Consider the following 27,753-nt stretch of genomic DNA (forward strand, 5'->3'; position numbering starts at 1 on the left):
AGGGGCTTAGTATGCTGTGGGCTTGGGGATGGGTAGGCAGGACTGCTGAGCATTGTCTCCTGGTAGTCCCATAGGAAGTTCTGATTGTCCCTGGTGTATGGTTGCCAGTTAAAATATAGACCACCCGGTTAGATTTGAATTTCAGATAAACAACAAAGAATTGATTAATATACCTATGTTCCATGCAATATTTGAGATGTACATTTCTAAAAGACCATCTGTTTATCGCAAATTGAAATTTAACTGGGTGTTGTATATTTTTATTTACTAAATCTGGCAACCTATCCTGGCATGAAGTAGAATTCCCAAATTAAATGGGGCCCTATAGGCAATGGGCTTCCCTGGTGGCTCAGATGGTAAATAAAAAATCTGCCTGCAATGCAGGAGATCCAGGTTCAATCCCTGGGTTGGGAAGATCACCTGGAGAAGGAAATGGCAATCCACTCCAGTATTCTTGCCTGGAGAATTCCATGGACAGAGGAGTATAGTGGGCTACAGTCCATGGGGTAGCAAAGAGTAGGACATGACTGAGCGGCTAACACTATAGGCAATAGAGTATTATAAGAACTCTTCTCTGCCATTTATGAATTCTTTCTGTCCTTAAAGCCCAATCCAGGTGTCTTTAGAAAGCTCACCTGCCACTGATGCCAGCTTTTCCATGCCTCAGCCTCCTCCAGGCTCAATCTTAATCTTTTCCTCTTTAGTCCCCAGCATTAAACATGACCCCTTAGGCTTAGGATCATGTATTTTCCACCATATTACCCAATACCCAGCACGGGCCTTGGCATGTAAGAGGTGCAGCTGAGGCTGCCAGCCCCTTCATAATTTGCTCAGCCTGGCACTCTGCTGTCAAGAAGCACAGTGAGAGACAAAAGAAGTGCCATGTGTACGTGTGTAGTGTTGATGAAGAGGGAGAGAAAGTAGAGGAGTCGGAAGGCATCTTCAAAGAGGCAGAGGTGGTGTCTGGCTGGGGAGAAGTATAGAGGTTCTTGTATGTGAGGTGGGTTCAGAGAGAGATTAAGAGTTCTCCAAGCAGAGAGTCAGGAAGGAGCCCATTCTAGACAGCAATTGCAGGATTAGTAAGCCCCACAGTTGTGAAGAAGGGGCTTCACTGGTAGCTCAGCTGGTAAAGAATCCACCCGCAATGCGGGAGACCTGGGTTCGATCCCTGGGTTGGGAAGATCCCCTGGAGGAGGGCATGGCAACCCACTCCAGTATTCTTGCCTGGAGAACCCCCATGGACAGAGGAGCCTGGCATGCTACAGTCCATGGGTCATAAAGAGCTGGACATAACTGAACGACTAAGCGCACAGTTGTGAAAAATCTTGGTGTTCACAGGGAGAGGTGAGAGTCTGAAATGACTGGGGTTTATAGAGGGTTGGGGGTGGGGACACCAATAGCCACCATTAATGGAGTACCTGCCACATACCAGCATTTGATGCGAATGAATCTACTGAATTTTCAAAAAATCTTTTCAGCTGAAGGATCATTTTTTGAGAGGTAGGATGACATGGCTTTAAATCCTAGTTCACCCACCCACGATTTGGTACGACCTTGGGCTACTTGTTAATCCTTTTTGTGCTTCAGTTTCCTCATCTGTACAAAAGAGATAATAATCTGTCTCACTATGGTTACAAATACATAAATTAAGCTCTGAAAGACTTTTTGTACCTAGGAGGAAATAGACTAGAGAAAGTAGGCCCTTTGCTAGAAGCTGCACAATTAGAATGTGGCAGATTTAGGATTCAGACCTAGATATCCTCTTGCTAGGGTGTAAACTGATAAAGAATTAGGGCTGACAGTCACAAATTAAGTGCTGCCATACTGCTGCTGCTGCTAAGTCACTTCAGTCGTGTCCAACTCTGTGCGACCCCATAGACGGCAGCCCACCAGGCTCCCCCGTCCCTGGGATTCTCCAGGCAAGAACACTGGAGTGGGTTGTCATTTCCTTCTCCAATGCATGAAAGTGAAAAGTGAAAGGGAAGTCACTCAGTCGTGTCCAACTCTTAGTGATCCCATGGACTGCAGCCCACCAGGCTCCTCCATCCATGGGATTTTCCAGGCAAGAGTACTGGAGTGGGGTGCCATCGCCTTACTAGTTGTTTAAATACAGAATGACTTCTAGACTGGTTGGTGTATCACCAGTATACCAAGTAATCCCTACCCTTGCTTCCCAATTTGGAGTCTTCTCCCAACTCCACGTTTACCCAGAGCCCAGCAAGTAAGGATTAATGCCTAGCAAGAGGCCCACATTCCACTCTCAGTCCTGATTGGTGCTCATGTTAGTACTCCTTGTTAAATAATTTGGAATATTATCCTTTCACACCCCATTAAATGAGAACCAGATGGGGAAATTAAAGCCCACAAGAGGGACAGAGCCTGCAGTCACGGCCCTGTAGTCAGCTAGGACAGAGCTGGGATCATCTGCCTTACCCACACTGAGCACAGTGAGTCCTGGGGAGGCAGATGCTATGTAAAAATTTATTGTCGCCACAGGTCTTTCCTTCCCCTGTCCAGCATCCCTCACTACGAGCCGACATCCACATTAGAAGACCTGTGGCCAAGGTTTGGCTGTGGAAAGCTGGCCAGGGAGGGACACTGCCCAGCTTCTGCTCTGCTCCTGTCTCCTGTCCCCTCCCCCGGCCATGACAGAGACCCGTGAGCCAGCTGAGACGGGGGGCTACGCCAGCTTGGAAGAAGATGATGAGGACCTTTCTCCAGGTGAGACAGCCTTAGAGGCGGTAGTGTCGGCTTGTGTATCATCCTGGTTTGGGACTGGGGCTCTGCTAAGAAATCTTGACTGCGAGTGGTTCCTTGTCTCGCTAGGTGTTCTCTTCCCATTAGGACTCTGTGCTCTGCTAGGGGATCCCTTCCTGCTGAGACTGCTGTGGGTTGTAGATTGGCTGGAATTGCTCTCCTTGTTGGGGTCACTTTCTTGGTTGGACATTCTGGTTCGGCTGTGGTCTCTCTTCTTTCCAGGAGTTCTAGATCGGCCGTGATCTCTCCCCTTGCTGGAGGTTCGAGATCGTCTGTGATCTCTCTCCTTGCTGGAGGGTCTAGGTTGGCTGTGATCTCTCTCCTTGCTCGGGGTTCTAGGTTGGCTGTGATCTCTCCCCTTGCTGGAGGTTCGAGATCGTCTGTGATCTCTCTCCTTGCTGGAGGGTCTAGGTTGGCTGTGATCTCTCTCCTTGCTGGGGGTTCTAGGTTGGCTGTGATCTCTCCCCTTGCTGGAGGTTCGAGATCGTCTGTGATCTCTCTCTTTTCTGGAGGTTCTAGTTTGGCTGTGATCTCTCTCCTTGCTGGGGGTTCTAGGTTGGCTGTGATCTCTCCCCTTGCTGGGGGTTCGATATCGTCTGTGATCTCTCTCTTTTCTGGAGGTTCGAGATCGTCTGTGATCTCTCTCCTTGCTGGGGGTTCTAGGTTGGCTGTGATCTCTCCCCTTGCTGGAGGTTCGAGATCGTCTGTGATCTCTCTCTCTTCTGGGGGTTCTAGATCGGCTGTAATATCTTTCCTTGCTGAGGGTTCTAGTTTGGCTGTATTCTCTCTCCTTGCTGGGGGTTCTGGATCGACTGTGGTCTCTCTCTTCACTGGGGGTCCTAGATCGGCTGTGGTCTCTTTCTTTGCTGGGGGTTCTAGACCATATGCGACCTCTCTCCTTGCTGTGAGTTCTAGATCGCCTGTAACCGCTCTCCTTGCTGTGGCTTCTAGACTGGCTGTGACTTCTTTCCTTTCTGGGGGTTCTAGATTGGTTATAATTTGTCCCCTTGCTGCGGATTCTTGACTGACTTTGTCTTCCCATCTGACTGGGAGTTCCCTTCCGGGTACGACTTCTTGCCCTGCTGTGATTTCTCTTCCTGTGACTTCTCACCCTGCTGTAGGCCCTCTCCTGACTGTGACTTCTTGCCCTTCTGGGCGTTCTCGACCGGCTGTGACTTTGGGGCCGGCTGGGGCTGCTAGACCGGCTGTGACTTTGGGGCCGGCTGGGCATACTATCCTGGTTGTAACTCTCGACCTTGCTGAACGCTTCAGTCGGGCTGTAACTCCATTCCCTGCTGGGGGTAATCATCTGACTGTAACTCTTCACCCTCCGCGACGATGATGGAGACTGGCTGTAACCTGTCTCCTCGAAGGGAGTTCGAGTGGGGCTGTAACTCTTTGCCCTGCTGGAGGTTGCTGCTGGGCTGGAACTCTTTCCCATATCAGAGGCTCCTGGGGAGCTGTAGCTCTTCTTTCGGCTCACACTTCTAGGCTGGCTCTCACTCCTTTCCTGGTTGCTGGTTCTAGGCCGGCTGTAACTCTTCCCCATACCCTGTTTTTGCTGGGAAGTAGGAGTTCTCACCTTGCTGGGCATGCCTGGTCTGGCACCTTGAGTTTTTATCCTGCTTGGCGTGCTGGCCCTGTTGGCTGACCGCTTGGAGCTGCGGCTTCCCTTTCTGCCAGGAGTTCTGCCCCGGCTGCGGGTGCCTCGGTGCTGGGGGCATCTTACCCCGCTGGCCTTGCTGGCCTTGCTGACCCTGGTGTCGGTGCTGGCCCGGGTGTCGGTGCTGGCTTTGCTGGGCGTGCGTGCCTGGCTGTGGACTCGCGACTTGTGGCTGGGCTGGTTAGAAGGGGCTGTCTTGGTCTTCGCCCATTTGGGAGATTTGGAACTGCTTGGGCTTGTAACTGAGGTGGGGGCTGTGGACGGTTTGGTGGATGCCGAGGGGCTGTTGGGCACTGCCGATTTGGGGGTCTTCAAGGAGGCGGGAGGCTTGGGAGATGCTGTGGGCATCGGGGGTCCAGTGGGTGCCGGAGATGTGCTGGGCTTTGGGGCTCTTGTAGGTGGAGAAGGCATGGTGGCTGTGAAAGGGCTCGTGGGCCTGGAAGTCACGGTGGACACAAAAGGCCTGGTAGCCACAGATGACTACCTGATTGCCTTGCTCAAGCCAACTTCGTGAAGTCACAGTGGGCAGTGAAGACCCTGGAGGGGTTGTGTGAAGTCAGAGGTGGGAGGAGAAAGAGGGGTGGGGCCCCAGCTTTGGGCTGGGCTTTGGGATGGGCCCAAAGCTGGAGGTGTGCTTCACAGCCCTTCAGCATATGCCTCCTCAGGCTGCCTTATGCTCAGGATAAGGAGAGGATGCAGAGAGGGGTGAGACCCAGGTCCTGCCCTCCAGGAGTTTCCAGTACCCAGACATTCACTGCCCAGGCCAGGCGGTCAGGGTATGTTGGGGGTAGGGGGAACCCAGACAAGAGAGGCACTGACCACCTGGGCAGTCCGGGAGGACCTCACAGAGGAGGTGACATGGAGCTGGGGCCTTAAAGAGGAGCAGGAGTTTGCTAGTCAAGAAGGAAAGGGTCGTCCCAGGCAGGAGGGAAGCAGAGGCAAAGGCCTGGAGGGGAGGGAGCAGGGCGGCCCTGCTCATCCCACCCACGAGGCCTGCTGAGGACCCCAGATGAGTCAGCCCTGCCCCGAGGGCTTCCTAGCCTGATGGGGGAGACATTCTGGGGCCCAGATGGCTTCAGCCCTTAGGAGAGTGACGGGGAGGTGGTGCCAGGGTGGAGGGAAGAGGGCAGAGACCCCCAACCTGAAGTCATCACGGTGGTGACTTCAAGGAGGACGGAGCCTGTGCTGGGTCCTGAAGGATGAGTAGGAGGTCGCCAGGCAGACAGAGTGGGGAACAGCGTTCCAGGCCCAGGGACCAGCCCACGCCAAGGCTCTTTACGTGACAGAGAGAGAGCAGGACAGAGGCAGGAACAAGTAAGAGACAGAGGGAGCCGCAGAGAGGCACAGATGTTTATAACCTGGGCTTCCAAGCTGGGTGATGCTGGGGACCCAGCAGTGAGTCAGCCCAGGCCTGTCCGCTGATCAGTGGGGAAGAACTTCGGATGGGCACCTCCCTGAAGGTTCAGGACTAGGACAGCCAGAGAGCAGAAGTGACTGGCTGCCTGGGGTCAGGAGATCTGGGGTGCCCTCAGCAAAGAGGAAGGTCCTAAAGGCTAACAGGAGACATTCCCAGCACATGGAAAGCCACAGAAAAGGCTGTCAAATTGAATGCCAGGCACAAGGGAAGTGTTCTAGATGCTCGGGGCACAGCCATGAATGAGACAAAGCCCCTGCTCTCAGGGACAGGCAGTAAACACGTAGCAGGAGTTGCATACAGTAAACTGAGGAGACGGATAAAGCTGAGTGAAGGGCGTAGGGAGTGCTCGGGAGGGACTGCCAGTCAGACTTACTGACCAGGTGTTCACCGAGATGACGCCTGAGCAGAGGTGTGATGGGAGGGAGGGATCAAGCCTAGGTCCATCTGCAGAAAGGGAGGCGAAGTCCCTGAGGTGGGGTCTGGCCTGGGTGTTGAGGGATGTGAGGAATGTGGCTGGCCCAGTTGTAACGGGGTCCCCATACGCTGCTGGGGGAGACTAAGGCCATGGACAAAGGGCTGAGCTGTCGCAGTCTTAGGAGATGTTCTTGGCAGGCTTAGGCCACCATTCCTAAAGCAGCCAGTATTTCCCACACTGCCATTGCTACCACAGTAGGGGCTCCCTCTGACTGGGGCTGGGGTCCACAGCCCCCCGTAACAGCTGTTGGTGTCGCCCTTCCCTGTATATCCACTTTACACTTTTTACTTTATTTAAACGTAAATTTGTCCTAGGTATGTCCTTCATACCCATGAAATCACAGTAATACACCTATTCTTACAAATATTTTAACTCACTTTACTAGATGTTTTTTGTATACATATATATATATATGTATGTGTATATAAAAGGCTTATATGTATATATTTATAAAGGGCTTCCCGGTGGCTCAGCGGTAAAGAGTCTGCCTGCAGTGCAGGAGACGTGGGTTCGATCCCTGGGTAGGGAAGATCCCCTGGAAAAGGGATAGGCTGCCTTCTCCAGCATTCTTGGGCTTCCCAGTGGCTCAGCGGTAAGGAATCTGCCTACAGTGCAGGAGATCTGATTCAATCCCTGGGTCAGGAAGATCCCCTGGAGAGGGCATGGCAACCTTCTCCAGTATTCTTGCCTAGAGAGCCCTATGGACAGAGGAGCCTGGCGGGCTACAGTCCACAGGGTTGCAAAGAGACAGACACAACTTAAGCGACTGAGCATGCACTCATGCATATATATTAGTATAAAACCATGTATTTCAAAGTATGTATATACATGTGTTTTAATTTGCTGAAATATCTGCTCAAGTGTTTGCCTCCCTAAATGAGCGGTGCTAGGCCATCACCCACATTTAGCTTTCCCTTTTAGCTGTGTGACTGGAGGCCAGTGAGTCACCGCATCTCCATGCCTTGGTTTCCCCATTTGTCACTTAGGAATAATAATAGTAACTCTCTCAGGGTGGTTGTAAAGATTAGTTGAGTTAGTATTTATAAAAAATAAGGTTCTTGGGAATACCCTGGTAGTACAGTGGTTAAGACTCAGTGCTTCCATCGCAGGGGGCGTAGGTTCGATCCCTGGTTGAGGAAGTAAGGTCCGGCATGCTGCACGGCATGGCCAAAACCCCAAAGTTCTTAAAATAGCAGTGGACGCTATCACTGTTGCTTTTATTATTCCTATTTCTCTACTTTGTTCTTTTTAACCCCCTAAGATGCAGTTCTTAAAAAATGTGCGTTTCCTTGACGCACAGATTCCTAGCACCTCCTGCGTTCTGTGCGCCGGGGGTTCATCAGTGCAGAGAGCAGGGTTGGGCCCAGTACTGCAGTGAGTCTGCATGGGTCTCCTGGAGGGGACAGCCAGGCACAGCCCTCTGTCCTGTGACGCACTGTCTCCTTACCCACCACCCCCTGCAGGCCCCGAGCATTCCTCTGACTCCGAGTACACTCTCTCAGAGCCAGACTCCGAAGAGGAAGACGAGGAAGAAGAGGAGGAGGAGGAGACCACTGACGATCCTGAATATGACCCCGGCTACAAGGTGAAGCAGCGCCTGGGTGGGGGCCGTGGCGGCCCATCCCGCCGGGCCCCCCGTGCGGCCCAGCCTCCCGGCCCCCCAGCCCAACCCTGCCAGCTCTGTGGCCGCTCACCCCTCGGGGAGGCCCCTCCAGGCACCCCACCTTGCCGGCTCTGCTGCCCTGCAGTAGCCCCCCAGGAAGCACCAGCCCCTGAAACGCGGGCCCTTGGGGAGGAAGAGGGGGGCGCGCCTCGGGCTGGGGAGGGCCGACCCACTGGGAGGGACGAGGAGGACGAGGAGGAGGAGGAGGAGGAGGGCACCTACCACTGCACTGAGTGCGAGGATTCCTTCGACAGCCTCGGCGAGCTGCACGGGCACTTCATGCTGCACGCCCGCGGGGAGGTGTAGGCAGAGCCCCAGCCAGGGCGCCTGGTAGGGGGGGGGGGGGGGGCAGGGAGGGGTGGGAGGAGGGGGCTGAGGACACTGGGGTGGTCAAGGGGATGGGGTCCCTCCAATCTGTGTCGTCTTAGCAGTAGACATGTGAAGGCCAGAATAAAAGCCAAATTCTGTGTGTCGGTCCAGTGTGCCTTTGGGGGGTGTGTGTGTGTGTGTGTGTGTGTGTGTGTAAGCTCAAGTGTGTAAGGCGTGAGCCTGGGCATTTACCTCACCATCCCCGGGCTCCTTCTTGGGGAAACCTTAGGATCTTGTTACCACGATAATTAATGTTTACTAAGTGCATAGTTCAATGTGGTTTCTGTGTATTTAATCATAGACCCTATGATGTGCAGGCTCAGACACAAGAGGGTTCTGTTTCTCACTCACATGGTAGTCCAAGGTTGGCGAGTAACCTGCATATGGTGATTTGGGGAGGCCCAGGCCATCCTTTTGTCATTCACATGGTCATGGCTGGATGTCCCTGGCTGGGGCTCTGTGGGTGGAAGAGGAGAGGCTCACATGCTTGCAGAGAAGCCCCAGTCTGGAAGGGGCACGTACCGCTGCCACTTAGCGTTCTATGGCTGAGAGATGAATCACGTGACCGCAGCTCGCTGCAAGGGAGTGTGGGAAAGGCGGTCTCGCCAAGTGCCCAGAAAGCAGAAAACGTTTGTGGAAGACGGCGAGCACACTCTGCCACTTCATCCAAGAACCTTCACAAAGAGGACTTTAATTATAATCATAGCTCTGCTTCCTGAGCGCTTCCTGAGTGCCAAACGCCAGTCCAAGAGCTTTATGTATTCAGTGTATTGACTCAGAAAAGTTGTGCATCTAGGAACACACAAAAATAGAACCTTAATTATAATTACAGCTGCCGTTTCCCCATCACTTAACAGAGTGCTGCATTTTATTTGCATGAGATCATCAGGCCCTTAGAATAACTCTGCAAGGTAGGGACTGTGAGCCATTAATTCACTTAACAAATATCTTTTCAATTCTTGGCTGTGTGCTAAGCATTGAGAACACACCAGTGAATAAGATAAAATCCTTGTGTTCATGGAGCTTACCTGGAAGTGAGAAGGGGCCCTGGTGGGGACAGATAGTAAACAAGAAACAGACGAGAAAGGCGTAACATGCTTGATGGTGCTGAGCGCTGGGGAGGAGACTAGAGCAGAGAAGAGGGCAGTTCTGAAAGACGGTGCAGTTTTAAATAGTGACGTCACCTCCCTGAGGTGAAGAGAGACCAGAGAAGGGGAGGGAGGGAGCCTGGCGCTGGGGTGGGAGGAGCCGTCTAGGTGAGGGCGTGGGGCATCAAGGAGGCCAGAGTGGCTGGAGGGATGAGGTCAGAGTTGGGAGTAGAGGGCCAGCTCGTGACAGCCGTGTGGAAACACCAGCTCTCGCTCTGAGATGGGAAATACTAATTCCCAGAAGCTTGGCATCAAAGCTTCTTTGAAAATAGAAGCTTAATTATAATAGTAGCTACCATTTACTGTGTGCCAAGCTCTGTTCTAAGGCGCTTTACATGTGTTAACTCACAGAAGCTTGGCAACTAAGAACCCTCAAGAATAGAATCTGAATTACCATAATGGCTCACGGCTGACCAGACCCTGAGCTAAGCACTCTATAGGGATGATCACATCGGATCCTTTATGAGGTAGGGACCGTTATTTATGCCCATTCATTCAATACTGATGTATTGAGCACGCAGGTGATACAGGTACTATTTGGGGAACGGGGAACAGAGTGGTAAACACAATGAATAAAAATTTCTGCCTTTGCGGTGGTTATAACAGTGAAAACAGATACTTGAATATTTAAGCAAAATGTATAGAATAGGCATTTCCTTGATGGTCGAGTGGCTAAGACTGCACTCCCAACGCAGGGGGCCCAGTTTGAATCCCTGGTCAGGGGACTAGATCCTACATGCTGCAACGGAAAGAACCCGAAAGCCACAACTAAGACTGAGTATGGCCAAAACAAACAACAACAAAAAAAGGTGTAGAATGTTAGCAGGTTATAAGTGCTGTGGAGGAAAAAAGAGAAGAGGAATGGGAGGCTTTTGTGTGTGTGAAGCAGTTTCAAATGAGGTAGTCAGGGAAGGCTTCACTAAGAAGGTGACATCAGAGGAGACCTAGATGGGGAGGAGCGGGCCCTGTGGCTGTGGGGACAGCAGGTGCAAAGGCCCTGCTTGGGATGCTCATGGCAGGGCACCTGGTGCGAGAGGCTGTTGCTGAGGAAGGCAGTGGGGAGACTGGTGGGAGCGTAGGGGCGGAGGGCCACGTCACATAGGGCGTAATACCGGCTTTGACTTTCTCTCCATGTCTGTCTTCGTAATCCTTAGAACTACAGGGGCCATGATCATGACATTTTGCAGCTGGAGCACAGAGAGGTTGAGTAATCTGCTAGAGGTCACATAGCTAGAAAGAACCAGAAGCTAGGTTTGAATTCAGACAACTGGCTGCAGGGCACACATTCTTAGCCACTAAGCCACACACCAGAAATGGCTGTCCATAGCCATCATCTGACTTGCAGGAGTGCATTTGGTCTCCAGGGTTACTGAGGTTTTTAAAATCATGTTGGTCAACAACATTGAAAAACTGGGCAGATCTGGAACAGAAATGGAAGTTTCCAGCATCCCTGTGAGATTGATGGCTGCACTCAAAATCCCATGGGGTGACAGTTTGCTAGAGCTGAGTGGGGGTCACCTCCTATTAATGGGGCATTCCTTCCTGCATGCCCAGACCCCACCGTCTGGCATCTGGACCCCTCATACCCTGCTTGTGTCACCAATTTGTGGTACCTGCTTGGTCCCAAAAGATAATTTATGTTTTGATGTCTGTTACAGGATTATGACCAAAGCATCTTTCAAAACCCCATGCTGTTATCCTGGAAGCTCCGCATCTGACATTTATCCACTCTGAGACTTTCATAACCACTCTAGCTTAACATCAATGAGTCTCAGAATCATCAAAGCATTGGGTTGGCCAAAGAGTTCATTCACGTTTTTCCATAAGATGTTACGAGGGCTTCCCTGGTGGCTCAGTGTTAAAGAATCTGCTTGCTGTGCAGGAGACAAGAGTTCGATCCCTGGATCAGGAAGATCCTCTGGAGAAGGAAATGGCAACCCAGTCCAGTATTCTTGCCTGGAAAATCTCATGGACAGAGGAGCCTGTGGGGTCCCCAAAGAGTCGGACACAACTTAGCAACTAAACCACCACCACACAACCACTTCAGAATCTCAGTAGCTGAGCCAAGATGTTATGGAAAAATCCTAATGACCTTTTTGGCCAACTCAGTAGAAACTCGCATTAAAACAACAGATGGATTTTATTTCCTGGGGCAGTATGCCTCAGCCCTATTCTGCCTTAAGACGGGGCTTTCTAAACACAGAAGTAGAGAATTACCCCTTCGTCAGCAAAAGTTCCTAAGGATCGGGAGAGACTGGGAATCAGGAGAACTGGTCTGCTGCCAGTGGAGTCCTTCAGTTCTTCAGAGCCTAGAGGAAATAGAGGCCAAGTGAGGAATTCCGGAGGATTCTGTACTGGGAGATGGTCACACAGGTACTAGAAAGCTAAGAGCACAAACTTAGGTTCAAAGTATGGTAACTGAGAAATTAGTGTCTGCAGGAAGCTCCCACATCTAGGACTGCAACGCAGAAAGAGAAGTACAATGGCCAGTGGGAGCCACATGTGTGGCTGGTACAGGGATCAGTGACCCCATAGCTCCTGCTTAAACCCTAAGTGGGGCACAGCGCTCTGGCTGAGTGAGGAGATACTGGAGCTTGAACTGCTGCTGGAGGGGCTCCAGCAGGACCCCTTCTTCCCTCTTTGACCTTCTTTCTGCCCTTAGGTCTTATGGGATGAAGTTAAGGAAGCCAGCTCTCCAGGGAGTCTGGGAAGTACAGCTGCCAAAAGCCCAGGCTGACAGAACAGCGTGGAAGGGTGGGCTGAGGCTGAGAGCGAAGTAAGCCAGTAGGCAGTCAAGGAGTTCTTTATGGAGCTGCCATGGTAAGCGCTATCCTAGGTGCTGAGGATGAAGCCATGAGGAAGATGCAACACTCACCCTCAGGAGCTCGGATTCCAGAGGAAGGACACAGGTGATGATATAAACACAGGAGTTACAGTTCCAAGTGGTGAAGTGTGCTGGGAAGAAACTGAATCAGGGCAAGGGTTGGAGGTGCTGTTGTAGCCAAGGAGGACCTCTCTGAGGTGGCAGGCATTGAGACCTGAGTAACAAGGAGGCAGCCTGGCAAAGTTCTGGGTAAGACGAAGCAGAGAGTGCAGAGGCTCCGAGGCAGGTGTCAGCCTGGCCAGTGTGGCTGGAGTGTAGGGAAGACGACAGCTCCATCCCTGGAGCTGAGACTGCTTTGGGGGCTGGGGCCTTGGCACTGTTGGGTTTTGTGGTCCTGGTTAAGGTCTTTCAATGTTACTTACAGGATGCCATTGGAGGGTGAATCTGTTTTTTTCCCCTCCCAAACTACTACTCTTAGACCTGAGCATGCAGGCACTTTACCCCAGGTCTGCACCTCAGAAAGTCTTTTTTTTTTTTTTAATATTTATTTATTTGGCTGTGCTGGGTCTTAGCTGCAGCATGTGGGATCTAGTTCCACATTCAGGGATCAAACCCAGGCTCCCTGCATTGGGAGCATAGTCTTAGCCACTGGACCACCAGGGAAGTGCCCCGTTGGAGGGTTTTTAATGAGTGATGTAAGCTGATTTCCATATACACAAGGGGTGGTTTGTAGTAAACAGACTGGGAGGCGAGGGTGGGGGGAGCAGGAATAACAGGAGAACCTGCCTCTTGGCTTCTTGCTCTGCCAGCATGGGGTCCCCTCTCCTGGTCCAAGATGGCTGGAGACCATGTCCACATTCCAGGTGGGAAGGTGAAGGGAAAGTAGGTTCCTTTCTGAAGCTTGAAGACTCTACCCAGGAATTTAGTCAGAACTGTATCATATGGCCACATCTAGCTGCAAGGAAATGTGGGAGATGCTGTCTTTGTAGCCAGCATATGCCTAGCTAAAAACTGGGAGATGGCTCAGTCTCTGTGGGCTTTCAAAATATCCCTCAGTTCAAACAGAGTCTGTGATTATTTTGTGCAAAGCACTGACCATTGTTTCTGGGGCAGAGCAGGTAATGTGAGGGAGTAACACTGGCCCAGTGGAACTCAGCCCAGAATGGGACCTTTTCAGAGCTGAAAATAGGATCTTAATGGAATATCTCCCAGTGCTGGCCAAATACAACAGGAAACAGAAGGAATCTCTGTTTGACTCCAAACCAGTTCCCCTACAGGGCCAGCTGTAGCACCCCACCCCCCTGTGCCCTTCTGTTCTCTGGGAATTCCTGCTTGAAAGCCAGAGTTCTGTGCTTAGACAGTTTAATGTGGACCTTTTGTTTTTTAATCTTTTGACTACATTGTGAGGCATGTGGGATCTTGGTTCCCCAACCAGGGATTGAAAACCCATGTCCCCTGCATTGAAAGTGCAGAGTCTTAACCACTGGGCCGCCAGGGAAGTCCCACGGATCTTTTGTTTTTAGATACTATTTCTGTTAGTTTATTCATGCCATGTCACCTACACATATAGAAAATAATCCATGACCAGAATGGTACATAAAATTATTTAAACAGTTAAGTCATCCGGAGAAGGCGATGGCACCCCACTCCAGTACTCTTGCCTGGAAAATCCCATGGACAGAGGAGCCTGGTAGGCTGCAGTCCATGGGGTCGCTAAGAGTTGGACATGACTGGGCGACTTCATTTTCACTTTTCACTTTCATGCACTGGAGAAGGAAATGGCAACCCACTCCAGTGTTCTTGCCTGGAGAATCCCAGGGACGGGGGCGCCTGGTGGGCTGCCATCTATGGGGTCACACAGAGTTGGACACGACTGAAGTGACTTAGCAGCAGCAGCAGCATCTGGAGAGAAGGGGGTCAGAGCTGTCCAATGCCGTGGCCCCTCCTTGAGTGGGAAAGACTGGCAGGGGGGTGGGAAGAGACACTAGCTCAGATTGCAACCCCCACATGACTCAGTACAGACTGACTTTGCTGTCCCATCCCCAAAGGCCCAAGTCGCTCCATGTGTGGGACCTGTGCTGTGGTGGCCTTACAGGTGGGCAATGCCTTACTTTCCCTGCCCCCAGTCAGGCCCAAATCCAGTCACTCAGCTCCTACAGCCCCACAGCATCCATCTGAGATGAATTAAAGGTGGTTACACAATCTGCAGCTAGTTGCAATTTCAAACTATTTAATTGGGGATGAGGGAGATACAAATAACAGTTTTCCCTCTTTCCTGTTAATTTCTTTTTAAAACAATAGATCTCATTATTGTCTGATTTGACTGGTTTCCCTGAAGGCTTTTGTGTCCTCCAGAGACTGAAGCTCCAAATGAGCATCTTCTGGGTCCTGTTTATCAGGAGTCCTGTGCCTTTCCAGGGGGGAAAGCCCAAGGCTCCCATCCCATATCAGACATGCATCCCACCAGCCACAGAGCTCCCATGGCCCTGGGGCGGGTGTAAGCTACTCTCAGAGCTCCCCCCGCGCATGCCGGATGTAGTGTTGGTGCAGCCCTGCTTCCTGGGCAAAGTCCTGACCACACTCGGTGCAGGCAAAAGGGCCAGGAAGGGTGCGGGCCTCGTGTGCCTGGCGATGCCGCCTCAGAGAAGCAGCCTGCCCGAAGGTCTTGCCACAGTCGGGACAGGGGAAGGTGGGCGGTGTGGTGATGGGTGCAGCCGGCTGGGAGGGCCTGGCCACTGGACCGTGGCCACGCTGGTGGGTGATCAGGGCCTTGGAGGAGGGGAAGGATCGGGCGCAGGTGAAGCAGATGAAGAGGACCCCCTGCAGCTTCTGGGCCACGAAGTCCGCTGGGTGCTCCCGCTTCATGTGGCGCTCCTGGAACTTGGAATCGGCGAAGGTGATGAGGCAGCGGGTGCACTGCAGGGCCCCCAGGTGGCCTGAGGATGTGGGGGAGAGGTTGGTAGAGGCCAGCAGGTGTGGTGAGGGCCTCTCCCAGCCCCAGAATCATGCCGACAACCAGCATGCAGGACTGGACTCGCTCTGTGCCAGGTGCTATGCCAGGCCTGGACGGCAGCCTTACTGGACCTGTTTTGTGAATGAGCAGACCGGGGCTGCAAAAGGTTGGGCAACTTGCTGACTGTCATGAGGCTGGGAAGTGAAATGGTGGAGTCAGGGCTGGAACCCAGGCAGTCTGCCCTTCTGACAGCTGTATGATTAGGGCACAGCCTCTGGAGCCAGACTGCCTGGAACTGACTCCCCTGGCAAGTAAAAACTGTTTTCATCTGGAAAATGGGGTAATCACTATATTAGTATCCACCTCATAGGGTTGTTGGAAGGAATAAATGAATGAACTTATAAATAGTGTTTAGAATGGTGCTACACAATGGTTTGCAATCATTATTGTTGAGAAAGAAGAAACCCCACAGCCAGGGGCTGGCCTGGCACAGCTAGGCCTTGGCATTCTCCTGGTGAGCATAAACAATTCCACAGAGCACTGTCAAACAAGGCCGTGCTGTGACTGGGGCGAATCAAGACCACGCCATGGTGCTGTTCTGAACACAGACAAAACGTGAACATTGTCTGGGCCACGAGAAATGGCCAGACAGCCCCTTGTCCTGGCTTACGTGAGTGCCTGCTGCTGCTTGGCCAGTCAGAGCTGGAGCGTTCCCTTGTTCCTCCCTCCTCCTAGGTCAGATTTATTAAGTGAGCCAGCCATCTAAGAACCCCTGCTTCCTGGCAGCCTCTATCGAGAGCAAAACCCCTTTCTTGAACCCTTCCCCAATGCACCTACCACAAGCCCAGATCCTATAATAAGTCCTTTCTTAGGAGATGCCCCACAGTGTATGTGCTTCCTCAGCACAATGAGCAATAAGCCCGATTTGCTCAACTCCACGTGTGTTCCTGGTGGTCTCCAGGAACTGGAGTGCTGACGCTGGCTTTCACTGTTATAAATACTTAACCTCTCTTTGCCTCAGTTCCCTCACTTCATATGAAAGTGATAATTATCAATTTCATAGAGTCTGTTAGGAGGACGGACTGAGACGTGTTAAAATCTTAGAATGCACCTAACACATAATAAACATTCAGTAGAAGCTGTTGCTGTTCTCTGTCAAATTGGTTATCTTCATTAATATTAAGCTTTCCCCTTTTCTGCCATTAATCCTCATACCAGCCAGCCCTGTGAGGTGAGGAGTGGCTAGCCCTTTGGACAGACAGGGAAACTGAGGTCCAAGGCACACTGAAAGTCTGGGGCAGGGTTGGGACTGGGGCTCACTGCTCTTCCAGTCATTTCTCCCACTCCAAGCCTCTCTGGATGCCACTCTGCCTCTGAAGTGCATCCCTTTCATATTTTTGTGGACAGAGCAGGGAGCTCTGCTCCTTGTTACCTCTGAGGGTAACAAGGGTCGGGATCCTGAGAGGCCAGATCAGGGAACATTAACAATTCCTTCCTAACGAGTCAGTCCCCACAATGCTTTGAACACTGAGATGCTATAGAAATCCTTTTAGCATCACAACTCCTGCAACCCACCCTCCTCTGGTCAGCGGTACTCACAGATGTCACCTTCTGGACTTCGGGAACTTCTCTCCTTGGACGAATCCTGCTGCTCCATGGTCTGTTTGGAGTGCCGGTCCTCCATGGTGACTGGGACCCCTCTGGTCAAGAGAGGAGCACGCATGGCAGAATAGTAAATCAAGTGAAGTCGCTAATCTATAGCCAAATTTAGAGGGCCCGCTAATCCTGTGATCTTTGACAGGCTTACTTTGCCAGTCTTTGACTTCCGTGACATAACATCTCTTTGAATTCTAACCTGATAGCTCTCACTAGAGAATTCAACCTTCCAAAAGATTCAACTCCTCAGCTTTGTGACTTCTCTTAGCGCCTTCTCACTTGCGTGAGACCTCTGACCTATGCCTGCTACATCAAACTAACTCCTTGAACACAGAGCCAGGGACCCCTGATCTTTGGACACCAGCCTCATCCCTTTCTCTCCCACCTGTCTTGAGGCAGGTAGTGGTACCCACTCTTTAGCCCGCCTCCTCCCGGGAGACATCTTTCTCTGACATCCCGAAACTCATTCCATCCTGAGACCCCGCTTCCCACGCGCGCTTTCAGCCGTTGTGACCCGCCGCCCCCAAGCACTGCCCTCGGCTCCCTCCCGAGGCCAGTAGCCCAGGTCTCTGCTTTTCTCCAAGACAGCAGAGGGGCTGCCTTTCGTTGCGCCTGTCAGTTGCTCGTCACAGCGCCGTCACCCGAAGGGAAACGGGGCAGGGCCCACCGAGTCTCAAAGTCCCGAGGCTTTCCACGGCCTTTCGCCTGATGAACCTTTCGAAGCCCGGATCTTGGACTGCCATCCGACTGCAATGATGCAGTCCCACCAATTCGGTCCTCAAAATAACACGAGGGGTCCTTCCCTGCACTGGGGTGCGTAATGATGACGTTGCAAGCAACGCTCGCCTGACAGACCGGTGCTTACTGCGCAAGCGTGTTAGGCGCTTCTGGCGCGCACGCGCGTTGGCTCCCTCATTGTTCTAGGACCTGCGACCGCTGATAGACGGGGAGCGCCCATCGGTCGTTCTGCGCAGGCGCCGCACAGGGCCGTCTCCCCGAGGTCAGGCTTTCAAGACACACCTCCTCCTAAAGGGAATGACGTCAGGTTAGAACCCCTGGAAAGCGTCTGGACGTCCCCGAATCCCGGCGCTCTAGCCTCTTAGGCCTCCGTCCCCGCTGCTACCAACTGCGCCGTCCCTTGTGCTGGCTGTTTGCTCGGTTGGTGATTTGGAAGGGAGGAGTGAGGGGTTAAAAACATCTGTATCCCAGAGGGGGTTGGGAGCTGGAGGCCAATTTCTGAGTTTTTGAAGCGGAAAAGGAAAGCCATCCAGAAGGAGGGCGGACGGGACTCCCGGGTCCCTGGGGAATAGAGGCTGGGCGCCAGATTTCTGGCTGCATGGGAGTGGTACCCGAGAACGAAAGAAAGGGACGGAATAATCGGCTGAAATGTGAGACCGAAGTAGGGAAGCTAGAAAAGAATAAGGTTGGGTGCTCCGTGACCCAGGTCTTCCTCTCTCCTTGCTTCCCAGCTATGCCTCCACCGAGAGGTGACGTGACCGTCTTATTCCTGGGGCCTCCGGGCTCCGGAAAATCTGCGCTGATTGCAGCGCTGTGCGACAGAGATGTGGAGACGGTCGAGATCCCCGACGGACGGCCGGATTCCGGGCTCCCCAGCCTGCGAGCTGCAGGCCCAGGCCTTTTCCTGGGCGAGCTGAGCTGCCCACCCGCAGAGCCGGGACCCTGGGCGGCGGAGGCCAACGTGCTGGTACTGGTGCTGCCAGGCCCCGAGGGCAATGAGGAGCCCTTGGCCCCAGCGCTGGGGGAGGCAGCACGGGCCGCCCTGGCCCGAGGGACCCCGCTGCTGGCTGTGCGTAATCTCCGACCCGAGGAGTCACAGAATGAAGCCCAGGTCCGGGATCAGACCGCGGCCCTGCTGGACAGCGCCGGGTTGGGCGCCGCGGCTCTCTTCATGCCACGGACCGACTGCCTCAGCACCGACGGCTGCGAGGAGTTAGAGCGCCTGCGAGCGGCGCTGCGGAGCCAGGCCGAGGCGCTGCAGAGGTAAGCGCGGAGCTTCTGGGTGGGTGGAAGAGGCTGGAGCTTTATTTACTCTATGCCTCCACCCTAAGATGTTCTTTGAAGTCAGCCCGCAGCTTGGGACCAACCTTAAAGCGATGTCTGCTGAAAGCCCTGCTCCAGATCCTGCCCTTGAGTGCAGGTCATGAGCTCCACGAGGCCCCACCTCAAGCTAGCGCTCTGTGCTTTTGTCATCTAGCCCCCATCCAAGGATCAGCTGGAAGTCCCAGCCTGTCATCCAGCCTGCTCCTGCTAGCACTCTGAGCTCAAAAGTCCCGCTACCCTGCCAGAATTCTAGGAGGGGCCCGGACCTAAAGCCCAAACACTGCCCCCAAGCCAAGGTGTGAAGGGGGGCTGCATCCAAACTCATGATCCCCGTGAAATTTGTACCCGAAGACTCCACTCTCCAGTCTTCACTTTCCTCCTCACCATCTGCTTGGTTCTCAAGGGATCAAAGTCTCCAGAGAGCCACACCCTCAGTGAGCTTTGTCGTTTAAGGGGCCCTCCCCCTCCCCCATTTCGTTTCTCTAATCCCCTCCCTTTTCTTTCTGTACCCACCCGCTGGCTATCTCCTGTCTTTTCTCCACCCCCCCACCCCCCACCCCCGCCCCACCCTAAGCGGCCTGGTCTCCTTTTGTGGAGGTTGGAAGAGGTTGAAAGGGAGGGGCAGCAGCTCCAAGCCCACCACCCTTCTTTTTTCCTTAGCCCCACGCCCTTGCTAAGGCCCCACTGTTAAATGAGGCTTCTCCCCTCATTGGACTTTACACTCCTGCCAATGCCTCTGCTCAAGAAAGAGCACCCTTGGTGACCTTGCCCACCTAGAGCATTTAGTCCATGATTTTCATTTAGTCCCTCAATCCATTCGGGATTCTTTTGCCCTAAGGCTCACTCTCTGTGAGTTTTGCCCCACTCAGCATGGCCTTTTCTTAATCCTGCAGGTCCTTTGGAAAGCCCAGCTCCCAAAGAGTGTAACCCCCCGGGGAAGACTTAGCCAGTTCCCCATTTTCAGCTCTGTTGGAAGCCAGATTTCAACCCAGCAGTCCCTCCCTTACTTTAGGCAATGATGGAGACCTGGGTTCAGTCCCTGGGTTGGAAAATCCCCTGGAGAAGGAAATGGCAACCCACTCCAGTATTCTTGTCTGGAAAATTCCATGGACGAAGGAGCCTGGTAGGCTACAGTCCATGGAATCGCAGAGTCGGACACGACTTAGCCACTTTACTCCCTTTCTTGCTTCAAACTCCACCTTGTCATTTTAGCCTGGTCGGACCCCCTCGGCCAGCTCTCCAGCCTCGAGCTCCTCTTCTGCCCTTGACCCTATCCCTCCCTGTCCCCGCAGGCTCCTTCCACCAGCTCAGGATGGATTCGAGGTGTTGGGCGCTGCGGAGTTGGAGGCTGTGCGGGAGGCCTTTGAGACTGGGGGCCTGGAGGCGGCCCTGTCGTGGGTTCGGGCCGGCCTGGAGCGACTGGGCAGCGCACGCCTGGACCTGGCCGTGGCCGGTAGGGCTGACGTGGGCCTTGTGTTGAACGTGATTCTCGGGTTAGATCCTGAAGATCCGGGTGCAGTGCCTGCTGCAGCACCTGCAGGGCCCACGCCCTACCCGACCCCAGAGCGCCCCAACGTGGTGCTCTGGAGCGTGCCTCTGAGCTCCGCGGACACCACCGTCGCCCCGTACCCGACCACCCACTACGACGCTCTCATCCTCGTCACCCCTGGGGCACCCACTGAGAAGGACTGGGCCCAGGTCCGGCCCTTGGTGCTACCAGATACACCATTGGTCTGTGTGCGAACAGACGGCGAGGGCGAGGACCCAGAGTCTCTGGAAGAAGAGGAAAAGACAGAGAAGTCTGGCAGCGAGAGCTTAGAGAACGCAGATGGAGAGGGGTTTGAGAATGCCCGCAGTGATGGAAAGGAGAACCGCGGCCCGGGAGTGCAAAAGGGAGGCAGTGGGGAAGGTTCAGAGGAAGCAGGCACGGAGAGTTTGCAGCCAGTGGGCGTCAGCACGAAGAAATCCGGCAGCGGGGACTCGGAGCGCGCGGCTGCCCTGAGCCCCGAGGACGAAACGTGGGAGGTGCTAGAGGAGGCGCCGCCGCCCGTGTTCCCGCTGCGGCCGGCCGGGCTCCCGGGGCTGTGCGAGTGGCTGGGGCGCGCGCTCCCCGCGGCCCAGGCGGGGGCGCTGCTGCTCGCGCTGCCGCCCGCATCTCCCCGCGCGGCCCGGACCAAGGCTGCTGCGCTGCGGGCCGGGGCCTGGCGGCCGGCCCTGCTGGCTAGCCTGGCGGCGGCGGCGGCCCCAGTCCCAGGGCTGGGCTGGGCGTGCGACGTGGCACTCCTGCGGGGCCAGCTAGCAGAGTGGCGGCGGGCGCTGGGGCTCGAACCCGCGGCGCTGGCCCGACGCGAGCGTGCGCTGGGCCTGGCTCCCGGGGAGTTGGCCAAGCGGACGCGCTTCCCGGGCCCGGTGACGCGAGCCGAAGTGGAGGCGAGGCTGGGCTCGTGGGCAGGCGAGGGCACCGCCGGGGGCGCGGCGCTGGGCGCACTCTCTTTCCTGTGGCCGGCGGGCGGCGCTGCGGCCACCGGGGGCCTGGGCTACCGCGCGGCGCACGGCGTCCTGCTGCAGGCGCTGGACGAGATGTGCGCGGACGCCGAGGCAGTGCTGGCGCCGCAGGTGCCTGCGCAGTGAAAGCTGGGCTGAGGGCTGGGGCTTCCTGGTGTGCCCTGGGCCCCAGCTGCCTGGCTCTGCCAGGGCCAGAGGACTCAAGACCCGGTGAGAGGGAGAGGGCACGGGGTCCAGACTCTAGCATGGGATGTCTGGGCCTGAGATATCGCAGAGCAAGGGGTCCGCCAGTCAGAATCCTGGGTGCTTGAAGGGAATGAGGGCTCTGACTAGGGGTTGGAGTGGGTGACGTCTGGTCACCAGGATTCCTGGGTCCTGAAGGGAAATAGAGTTCTGAGGACGGGACTCCTAATTTCTCTGGGGACCATCAAACTATGGAACTCCTCAAAGGAGTTGAGGGTTTGGACTCCTGGAAGAGGGCTATCTTGGTCTCTCAAGAGTAGAAACTAGATCTAATAGGTGTCTAGTCCCCCTGCGGAGGAGGAGGTGGACGCCCTGATTGCTGATGAAGGCGGTCTCCTTCACACTAGGGATTCTGACATGGAGGAGGGGTGGTCTGGGTTCCCCAGGGAGCTGAAATCCTTGGGCTTCTGAGCCACAAAGGTATATAAGATCTAGGTTTCCGGGGGTGGGGGAAGGACGGTTCTCTGGACTCTCAGAATGCCTGGCTCCCCAGAGGGCTGAGGTCTTTGCTTTCTAATTCATGGGTGGTGGAAGGTATCCATGTAGAGGAGGGAATCGGGTGCTGTGTGAGAGAGCTGGAGACCCTGTGGTCTTGGGAAACGGAGGGGTGTAATATTTGCCCCTCCAGAAGCTTGGGGGCGCAGATTTCTTTCCCCGCTGTTGTGAGGAGGATGGTACCACAAAACACGAGAGGAAGCAAGAGTGTTCTGGGCATGGTTGGGCTGGGGAGTAGCCAGAGACCAGGAATGAGGCTTTCTGACTGTGGAAGGGCGGGAACCCATCCCTCAGAGGGAACTCCCCAGAATCCCTAATGGATTTAGATCCTGGTGGCTCCCCTCCTCTGAGTTTGACTGGAAGGGGATGTGACTGACCCCATTTTCAGGTGCTGGGCAATTATGGGGCTCTCTGGGGACTCTATCCCGCTCTCCCTTAGGGGTTTCTATCGTTCTTGGGTCTTGGTTTCTTCTGTCATTAAGCCTGAACCGTTTCTGGCCTTGCTATTTTGTATACCCGCCTTTTGGGAAACACAGCCGTACTGCTGGACTAATCCAAACACTTCCGTGTGGCTACCTCAGGTGTCCCCAAGAGAGACACAGAGAAGGCCTCAGTGAGCCAGGGGCCCACAGAACAGCCGGGCAGGTGTTCCAGCCCATGGGAATGTGTCGCAGGGAGGCAAAGGCAGAAACCACAGTGCCTGGGATGTTCTAGGCTGCCAGCTACCAGTAGAGGAGAAGCGACAAGTCACAAAACTCTTTAATGCCAAAAAGAGAGAGAACGGGGCGGGGTGGTGGTTGGGGGATGGAGCACAGCTGAGAGGCCATCCAGCAGAATCTCTGTTACGTTAGATGGGGAAAGCAAAGCACAGAGAGGGCAGGCTCTAGGCCCAACAGCACACGGCAAGATTCCTCCCTGCCTCTTTTCATTTCCTGCCCCCTCTCATCCTCATCTTCCTTCTGATGCTTGAGTGGGTCACCTGGGGTCATGCCTCAGGACCTTTATAGTTTCCGTTATTTCTGCCCAGAATGCTCTGCTCCCAGATCTACTTGCCAATCAGATCTCAGCACAAATGTCCCCTCAAGAGGGACCTTTCCTGACCATTATAACCGAAGTAGCTCACACCCAACCCTTATTTTCATCTCCACTGAGTTTTTTTTTTTTTTCTTTTCCTTGCAGCAATTATGATTTTAGAAAAATATTTATTTACCTGTGTATTGGCTGTTACCCCTGTGCGGTACCCTCAGCCCCTCAAATAGTGCCTGACATACAGAAGGTGCTTAGTAAATATTTAATTCATTAATCAGTGGCAGAACTAGGGCTGGGATTTAGGTCGTCAGCCTCTTGCCCCGAGGCAGGGAAAAGGTGGGAGATGGAGGAGGAACAAGCATCTCCTAGGAGAGGAGACACCTGTCGGAGGTCAGGGGGCCCGGGCAGCCAGCACGGCTTTGCCATGTCATTCTGGGTGACCGGAGCCAGTGCCTTGTGTTCCCACCCGTGAAATGAAAGGGCTGGAGAATGAGCATAAACACTTTCGAGACCCTATTTCCTTTGACAGCTGAAGATAAGCGTAACCAGTCTGAGGGGCAGGTAGCTAAGGGGTGGTACCCCCAGGTCTCACTAGAATTCCCACCACTGGCACAATTTGTCCCATCGAAGTTGAGGTAGCCCAGATAGGGGGAAGCACTTCGCACTATACTGAATGGCTCCAGGCACTGTCCTCAAAGCTCTTTCGGCCTTAGGAAAATGTTCCTCATCCATCTCTGTGATACCCAGCACAACACTGTCTCCCCACTTCAACTGCGGTTCAAGCCTCTGCATCAAGCCTGCATGCCATGGGCAGAAACAGGAACACACAGAACAGCTAGTCCAGTAGAAACAGAACATCAGCCACATGTTTCGTCACTCAGTTGTGTCTGACTCTGCAACCCCAGGGACTGCGGCCAACCAGGCCCTTCTGTCCTTGGAATTTTCCAGACAAGAATATTGGAGTGGGTCTCCATTTCCTTCTCCAGGGGATCTTCCGGACCCAGGAATTGAACCTGCATCTCATGCATTGGCAGGTAGGTTCTTGGCCCCTAAGCCACCTGGGAAGCTTATGAGCCACACAAGTAGCTTCAAGTATTCTAGTAGCCACATTGAAAAAGGAAAAGGGAACAGATACAGATGACACCAATTCTAACGTCTCACGTCAATATATCCAAAATATTATTTCAACATTAATCAATATAGGAAAGAACTTTTTTATGCTACGTCTTTGAAATCTCGTGTGTATTTCTGTAGCACATCTCAATTCAGATGATGAATTTTCATCAGAAATACTCGACCTCTATTTAGATTTCATGAAACTTACATTTGAAGAAGTCGTTTCCTATACCCACGCTGTCCCAGTGATGTTGAATAGTTTTCCAATAATGAAGATGAGAAGCATTTTCTAAATTAATGAGAAGTAAGTTGCAGGTAAACTTTTCCCCCGTTTCACCACAAACATGGTGAGTAGACACAGCACTGGAGAAAAAAAACAACCTTAGTATCACCAGGAATTCTGTCTGCATTGCCCGAGGGCCAGACAGCCCTTTGACTATAAGGGTGGCCTTTTGCAAGTGAGTCAGCAAGTGGAATCTACCCGCAGGGTTGTCCTGAGCATTCCACGCAGACACGTTTGTACCCTGTTCTCTCTCGTGTACAGTAATAGGCTTGCAGCCCCTCCTGGAAGCCCTCAAACATTAGTCTCATCCCCGTGCCTTTGCTCAGGGTGCCACCTCTCTGACACCATCTCTGACTTGGCCCTGTCTGACATCTCTACCCTATGCTTCTCTGCCCTCCCGCCAAGGGGACTCCTGCCTAAGATTGAGAAAGCAAGACCCAGTTTTGTTTTCTTGTGTCACTGTCCCTCGTAGAGTGTGCTGATTGTGTTTAAGTAGTTGTATTTTGGCACCCTTGGGGGTCAACGACTGTCTTTTGGGAGTGGTTGCCTTTTAAATCATGACTTTTAAAGGGATTGAACTTTAGGCTCTGGAAGCAGTAAGCTGCCAGCGAGGCATCGGTCTCTGGGCGCATCCAAACAGAAAAGACTGAAGACTCAATTGTGGAGGGACAACTGGCTGCCTTCAGGGTGAGCCTACATGGCATCTGCAGGCTGGAAGGCCCTTGAAGGCAGAAATTCTAGGAAACCTTTGATGAATCTTGGTGTTGCCATTGCCAGAAGCAGAGGAGGAACAGAGCCTCATCAACTTAGATGAATTTCCTACTTGTCTGGATAATGATAGACTTGTGTCATTGAGATGAGGAACCATGAAGCCGGGAGACTCAAGGGTGGGTTGACCTGTGTGTGGTGCTTTTTGGAGGAGTGAATAAAAAAGTAGAAATTCCATTGTGTGTGTGTTCATTGCTGGTTTGAGAGGAGGGGGAAGATGCTTGGGATTCTAACTGTCAACTGGAAGCCTAGACCCCTGTGTCTGATGGAGGAGGGGTCCAACGGTGAGGCCTCCTGGGTCCCTGGAGAGGAGGGATGGTGGGGATGTGTGCAGGATAGAATTCCCTGGGCTGCAGTCCAGTGACTTTGAGTTTTACCAGTCTGGAGGAGATGGGGTGGCCTAATAATTGTTTAACCTTGGGGGCTGTGATAGTAAACCTCTTAACTCTAGAACTAGCGTGGCCCATTAATGCCCCCAGTCTGTTCAGCATTTCTGCAGCCATGGCCTTGGATAGACCCTTCTGACTTTAGACCTGGTCTTTGGATCTGCTTGACTACTGGACTCACAGCAAATGTGATGCAAGCAGAAGCTTGGCAAGTGCTCATGGATTGGGATGATCTCTTTTGCTGCCCTGGGGACCCCTGCCACCATGACCACATGGGGAAGTGCAGGCTAACCTGCACGGCAATTAGATAACATGTGGCCGAGTCAGCCAGGACACCCCAATTAGTGTTGGCCCTCTGAAAGAGAGCTGCCTAGCTGACCGGCAGCTGAACCATCCTCTAGCTGATCCTAGACCAAATTGCCAACCCATGGAATGAGGTAAATACAAGACAATTATTCTAGAGGCTTCTCTGGTGGTCCAGTGGTTATGAATCTGCCTTGCAATGCAGAGGATTGAAGTTCAATCCCTGGGGGGTAACTTAAGTTCCCAGATGCCACTGTTCATCTGATCCTGGGAGCTACAACTAGAGTGTCCATGTGCCACAAAAGGGATCTTGCATGACTCTGCGCTGCCCATGCAGGGGGCCCGGATTTGATCCCTGGTCAAGGAACTAGATCCTACATACCACAACTAAGAGTTCACATGCTACAGCTAAAGGTTTCAAATACCATCACTAAAGACTCCACATGGCAGAACGAAGACCTGGTACAGCCAAACAAATTTTCTTTAAAAAGTAATTAAATTTACGTAAACCAAATAAATAAGTTTTCTTTAAAAAAAAAAAAAAGAATCTGCCTTGCAATGCAGGGAATTCAAGTTCAATCCCTAGTTGGGGAACTAAGATCCCACATGGCGCAGAGCAACTGAGCCTGTGAGCTGCAACTAAGACCCAATACAACCAAGTAAATAAAACTATATAAATATGTTTATATAGGCAATTACTCTAAGTGAGGTTTGGAGGGGCTTGTTATATAGCAAAGGATGGATAACTGATACAGGTGTGTCCCCTCTCTGAGATGTGGTCTCTTTCTCCCTCTCAACAGGACCCAGTGATTAAAATCTTAACCTCTGTCACTTTTTAGCTGCATGGTGATGTCCAATGTGATGTTCCTTCTGGAACCTCAGGTTTTTCTGAAAACAGGGTTGAGAATAATAGTGCCTATCACACGGAGTAGTTGTGAAGATAAAGTGGATCATTTTCAGTTCATGACCCTAAGAGATCATGTTGGTTACGAAACTTGTCTGGCAGGGGTGGGGGTGGGGCCAAAGGGGGCCAGACTGCTCTTCTTCCGCCTCTCCCCCTGGGGTTCACTAGGGCCATGGAAGGAGGAGCATCCTTCCCTACTCTACTGAGGTTGGCTTTAAACCATATGATTTACTTTACTCCATAGAATGTTAGCATCCCCAACCTCCTCAGGGACCTTTGGTGCACTTGGGTTTTCTGTTCCTGTCATCTGCCATGAGAAAGATATTAGCCAGGGAGCCACAGATCCCAGAAGACTGAAACCCCATGGGGAAGAACTAGAGTCCTTCTCCCAAACTGGAGCAAAACCCATCAGTTCATAACCTGAAACAGAGCCGCCCCAGATAGCTACAAACCAGAGGAAGCAGAATGCATTTTGTTACAAGTCTCAGTTTGGGGATGGTTTGTTATACAACATTATCATAGCGTTAATTGACTAATGTTCTTGTTCAGTTGCTCAGTTGTGTCCAACTCTGCATCATCGTGGACTGCAGCACTCCAGGCATCCCTGTCCTTCACCATCTCCAGGAGCTTGCTCAACTCATGTCCATTGAGTCATTGATGCCATCAAACCATCTCATCCCCTGTTGTCCCTTTCTCCTCATGCCTTCAATCTTTCCCTGCATCAGAGTCTTTTCT

The 27,753-nt window shown here is 52.9% G+C and overlaps 4 protein-coding genes and 1 long non-coding RNA gene across 10 annotated transcripts; 2 read left to right on the forward strand and 3 right to left on the reverse strand.

The window, feature by feature from the left end:
• The first annotated feature begins 2,586 nt into the window (after nt 1–2,586).
• On the forward strand, nt 2,587–8,296 carry ZNF428 (zinc finger protein 428). Its single transcript, XM_070387591.1, has 2 exons — nt 2,587–2,721; nt 7,776–8,296. Exons 1-2 carry the CDS (start codon nt 2,646–2,648, stop codon nt 8,279–8,281), a joined length of 582 nt encoding a protein of 193 aa, XP_070243692.1. The 5' UTR covers nt 2,587–2,645; the 3' UTR covers nt 8,282–8,296.
• On the reverse strand, nt 2,681–5,353 carry SRRM5 (serine/arginine repetitive matrix 5). Its single transcript, XM_005911890.3, has one exon. It carries the CDS (start codon nt 4,829–4,831, stop codon nt 2,681–2,683), a length of 2,151 nt encoding a protein of 716 aa, XP_005911952.3. The 5' UTR covers nt 4,832–5,353.
• Nucleotides 8,297–8,829: 533 nt separating the features above from the next.
• On the reverse strand, nt 8,830–13,078 carry LOC138991762 (uncharacterized). The gene is made up of 4 exons (XR_011467627.1): nt 12,368–13,078; nt 11,710–11,801; nt 10,605–10,722; nt 8,830–9,136 (listed from the first exon to the last, which is right to left on the reverse strand). It is a non-coding gene; the product is annotated as an uncharacterized lncRNA (long non-coding RNA).
• Nucleotides 13,079–14,158: 1,080 nt separating this feature from the next.
• ZNF576 (zinc finger protein 576) lies at nt 14,159–17,782 on the reverse strand. 5 transcript variants are annotated; one of them, XM_070387595.1, is made up of 3 exons: nt 17,640–17,782; nt 16,869–16,969; nt 14,159–15,252 (listed from the first exon to the last, which is right to left on the reverse strand). In XM_070387595.1, the coding sequence occupies exons 1-3, from the start codon at nt 17,666–17,668 to the stop codon at nt 14,825–14,827; spliced, it is 558 nt and encodes a 185-aa protein (XP_070243696.1). In that variant the 5' UTR covers nt 17,669–17,782; the 3' UTR covers nt 14,159–14,824. The 5 variants fall into 5 exon arrangements, with proteins under 5 accessions (XP_070243696.1, XP_014334174.1, XP_070243693.1 ...); XM_014478688.2 differs by having other exon boundaries at nt 17,311–17,768; XM_070387592.1 differs by having other exon boundaries at nt 17,077–17,768.
• Nucleotides 17,783–17,817: 35 nt separating this feature from the next.
• Nucleotides 17,818–25,600, forward strand: IRGQ (immunity related GTPase Q). 2 transcript variants are annotated; one of them, XM_070387588.1, is made up of 3 exons: nt 17,818–17,970; nt 18,395–18,926; nt 20,279–25,600. In XM_070387588.1, exons 1-3 carry the CDS (start codon nt 17,961–17,963, stop codon nt 21,615–21,617), a joined length of 1,881 nt encoding a protein of 626 aa, XP_070243689.1. In that variant the 5' UTR covers nt 17,818–17,960; the 3' UTR covers nt 21,618–25,600. The 2 variants fall into 2 exon arrangements, with proteins under 2 accessions (XP_070243689.1, XP_070243690.1); XM_070387589.1 differs by having other exon boundaries at nt 17,847–18,083.
• Nucleotides 25,601–27,753: the final 2,153 nt, after the last annotated feature.

This window comes from Bos mutus, chromosome 18, assembly GCF_027580195.1.
Source record: "Bos mutus isolate GX-2022 chromosome 18, NWIPB_WYAK_1.1, whole genome shotgun sequence".
In the NCBI taxonomy this organism is placed as follows: domain Eukaryota; kingdom Metazoa; phylum Chordata; class Mammalia; order Artiodactyla; family Bovidae; genus Bos; species Bos mutus.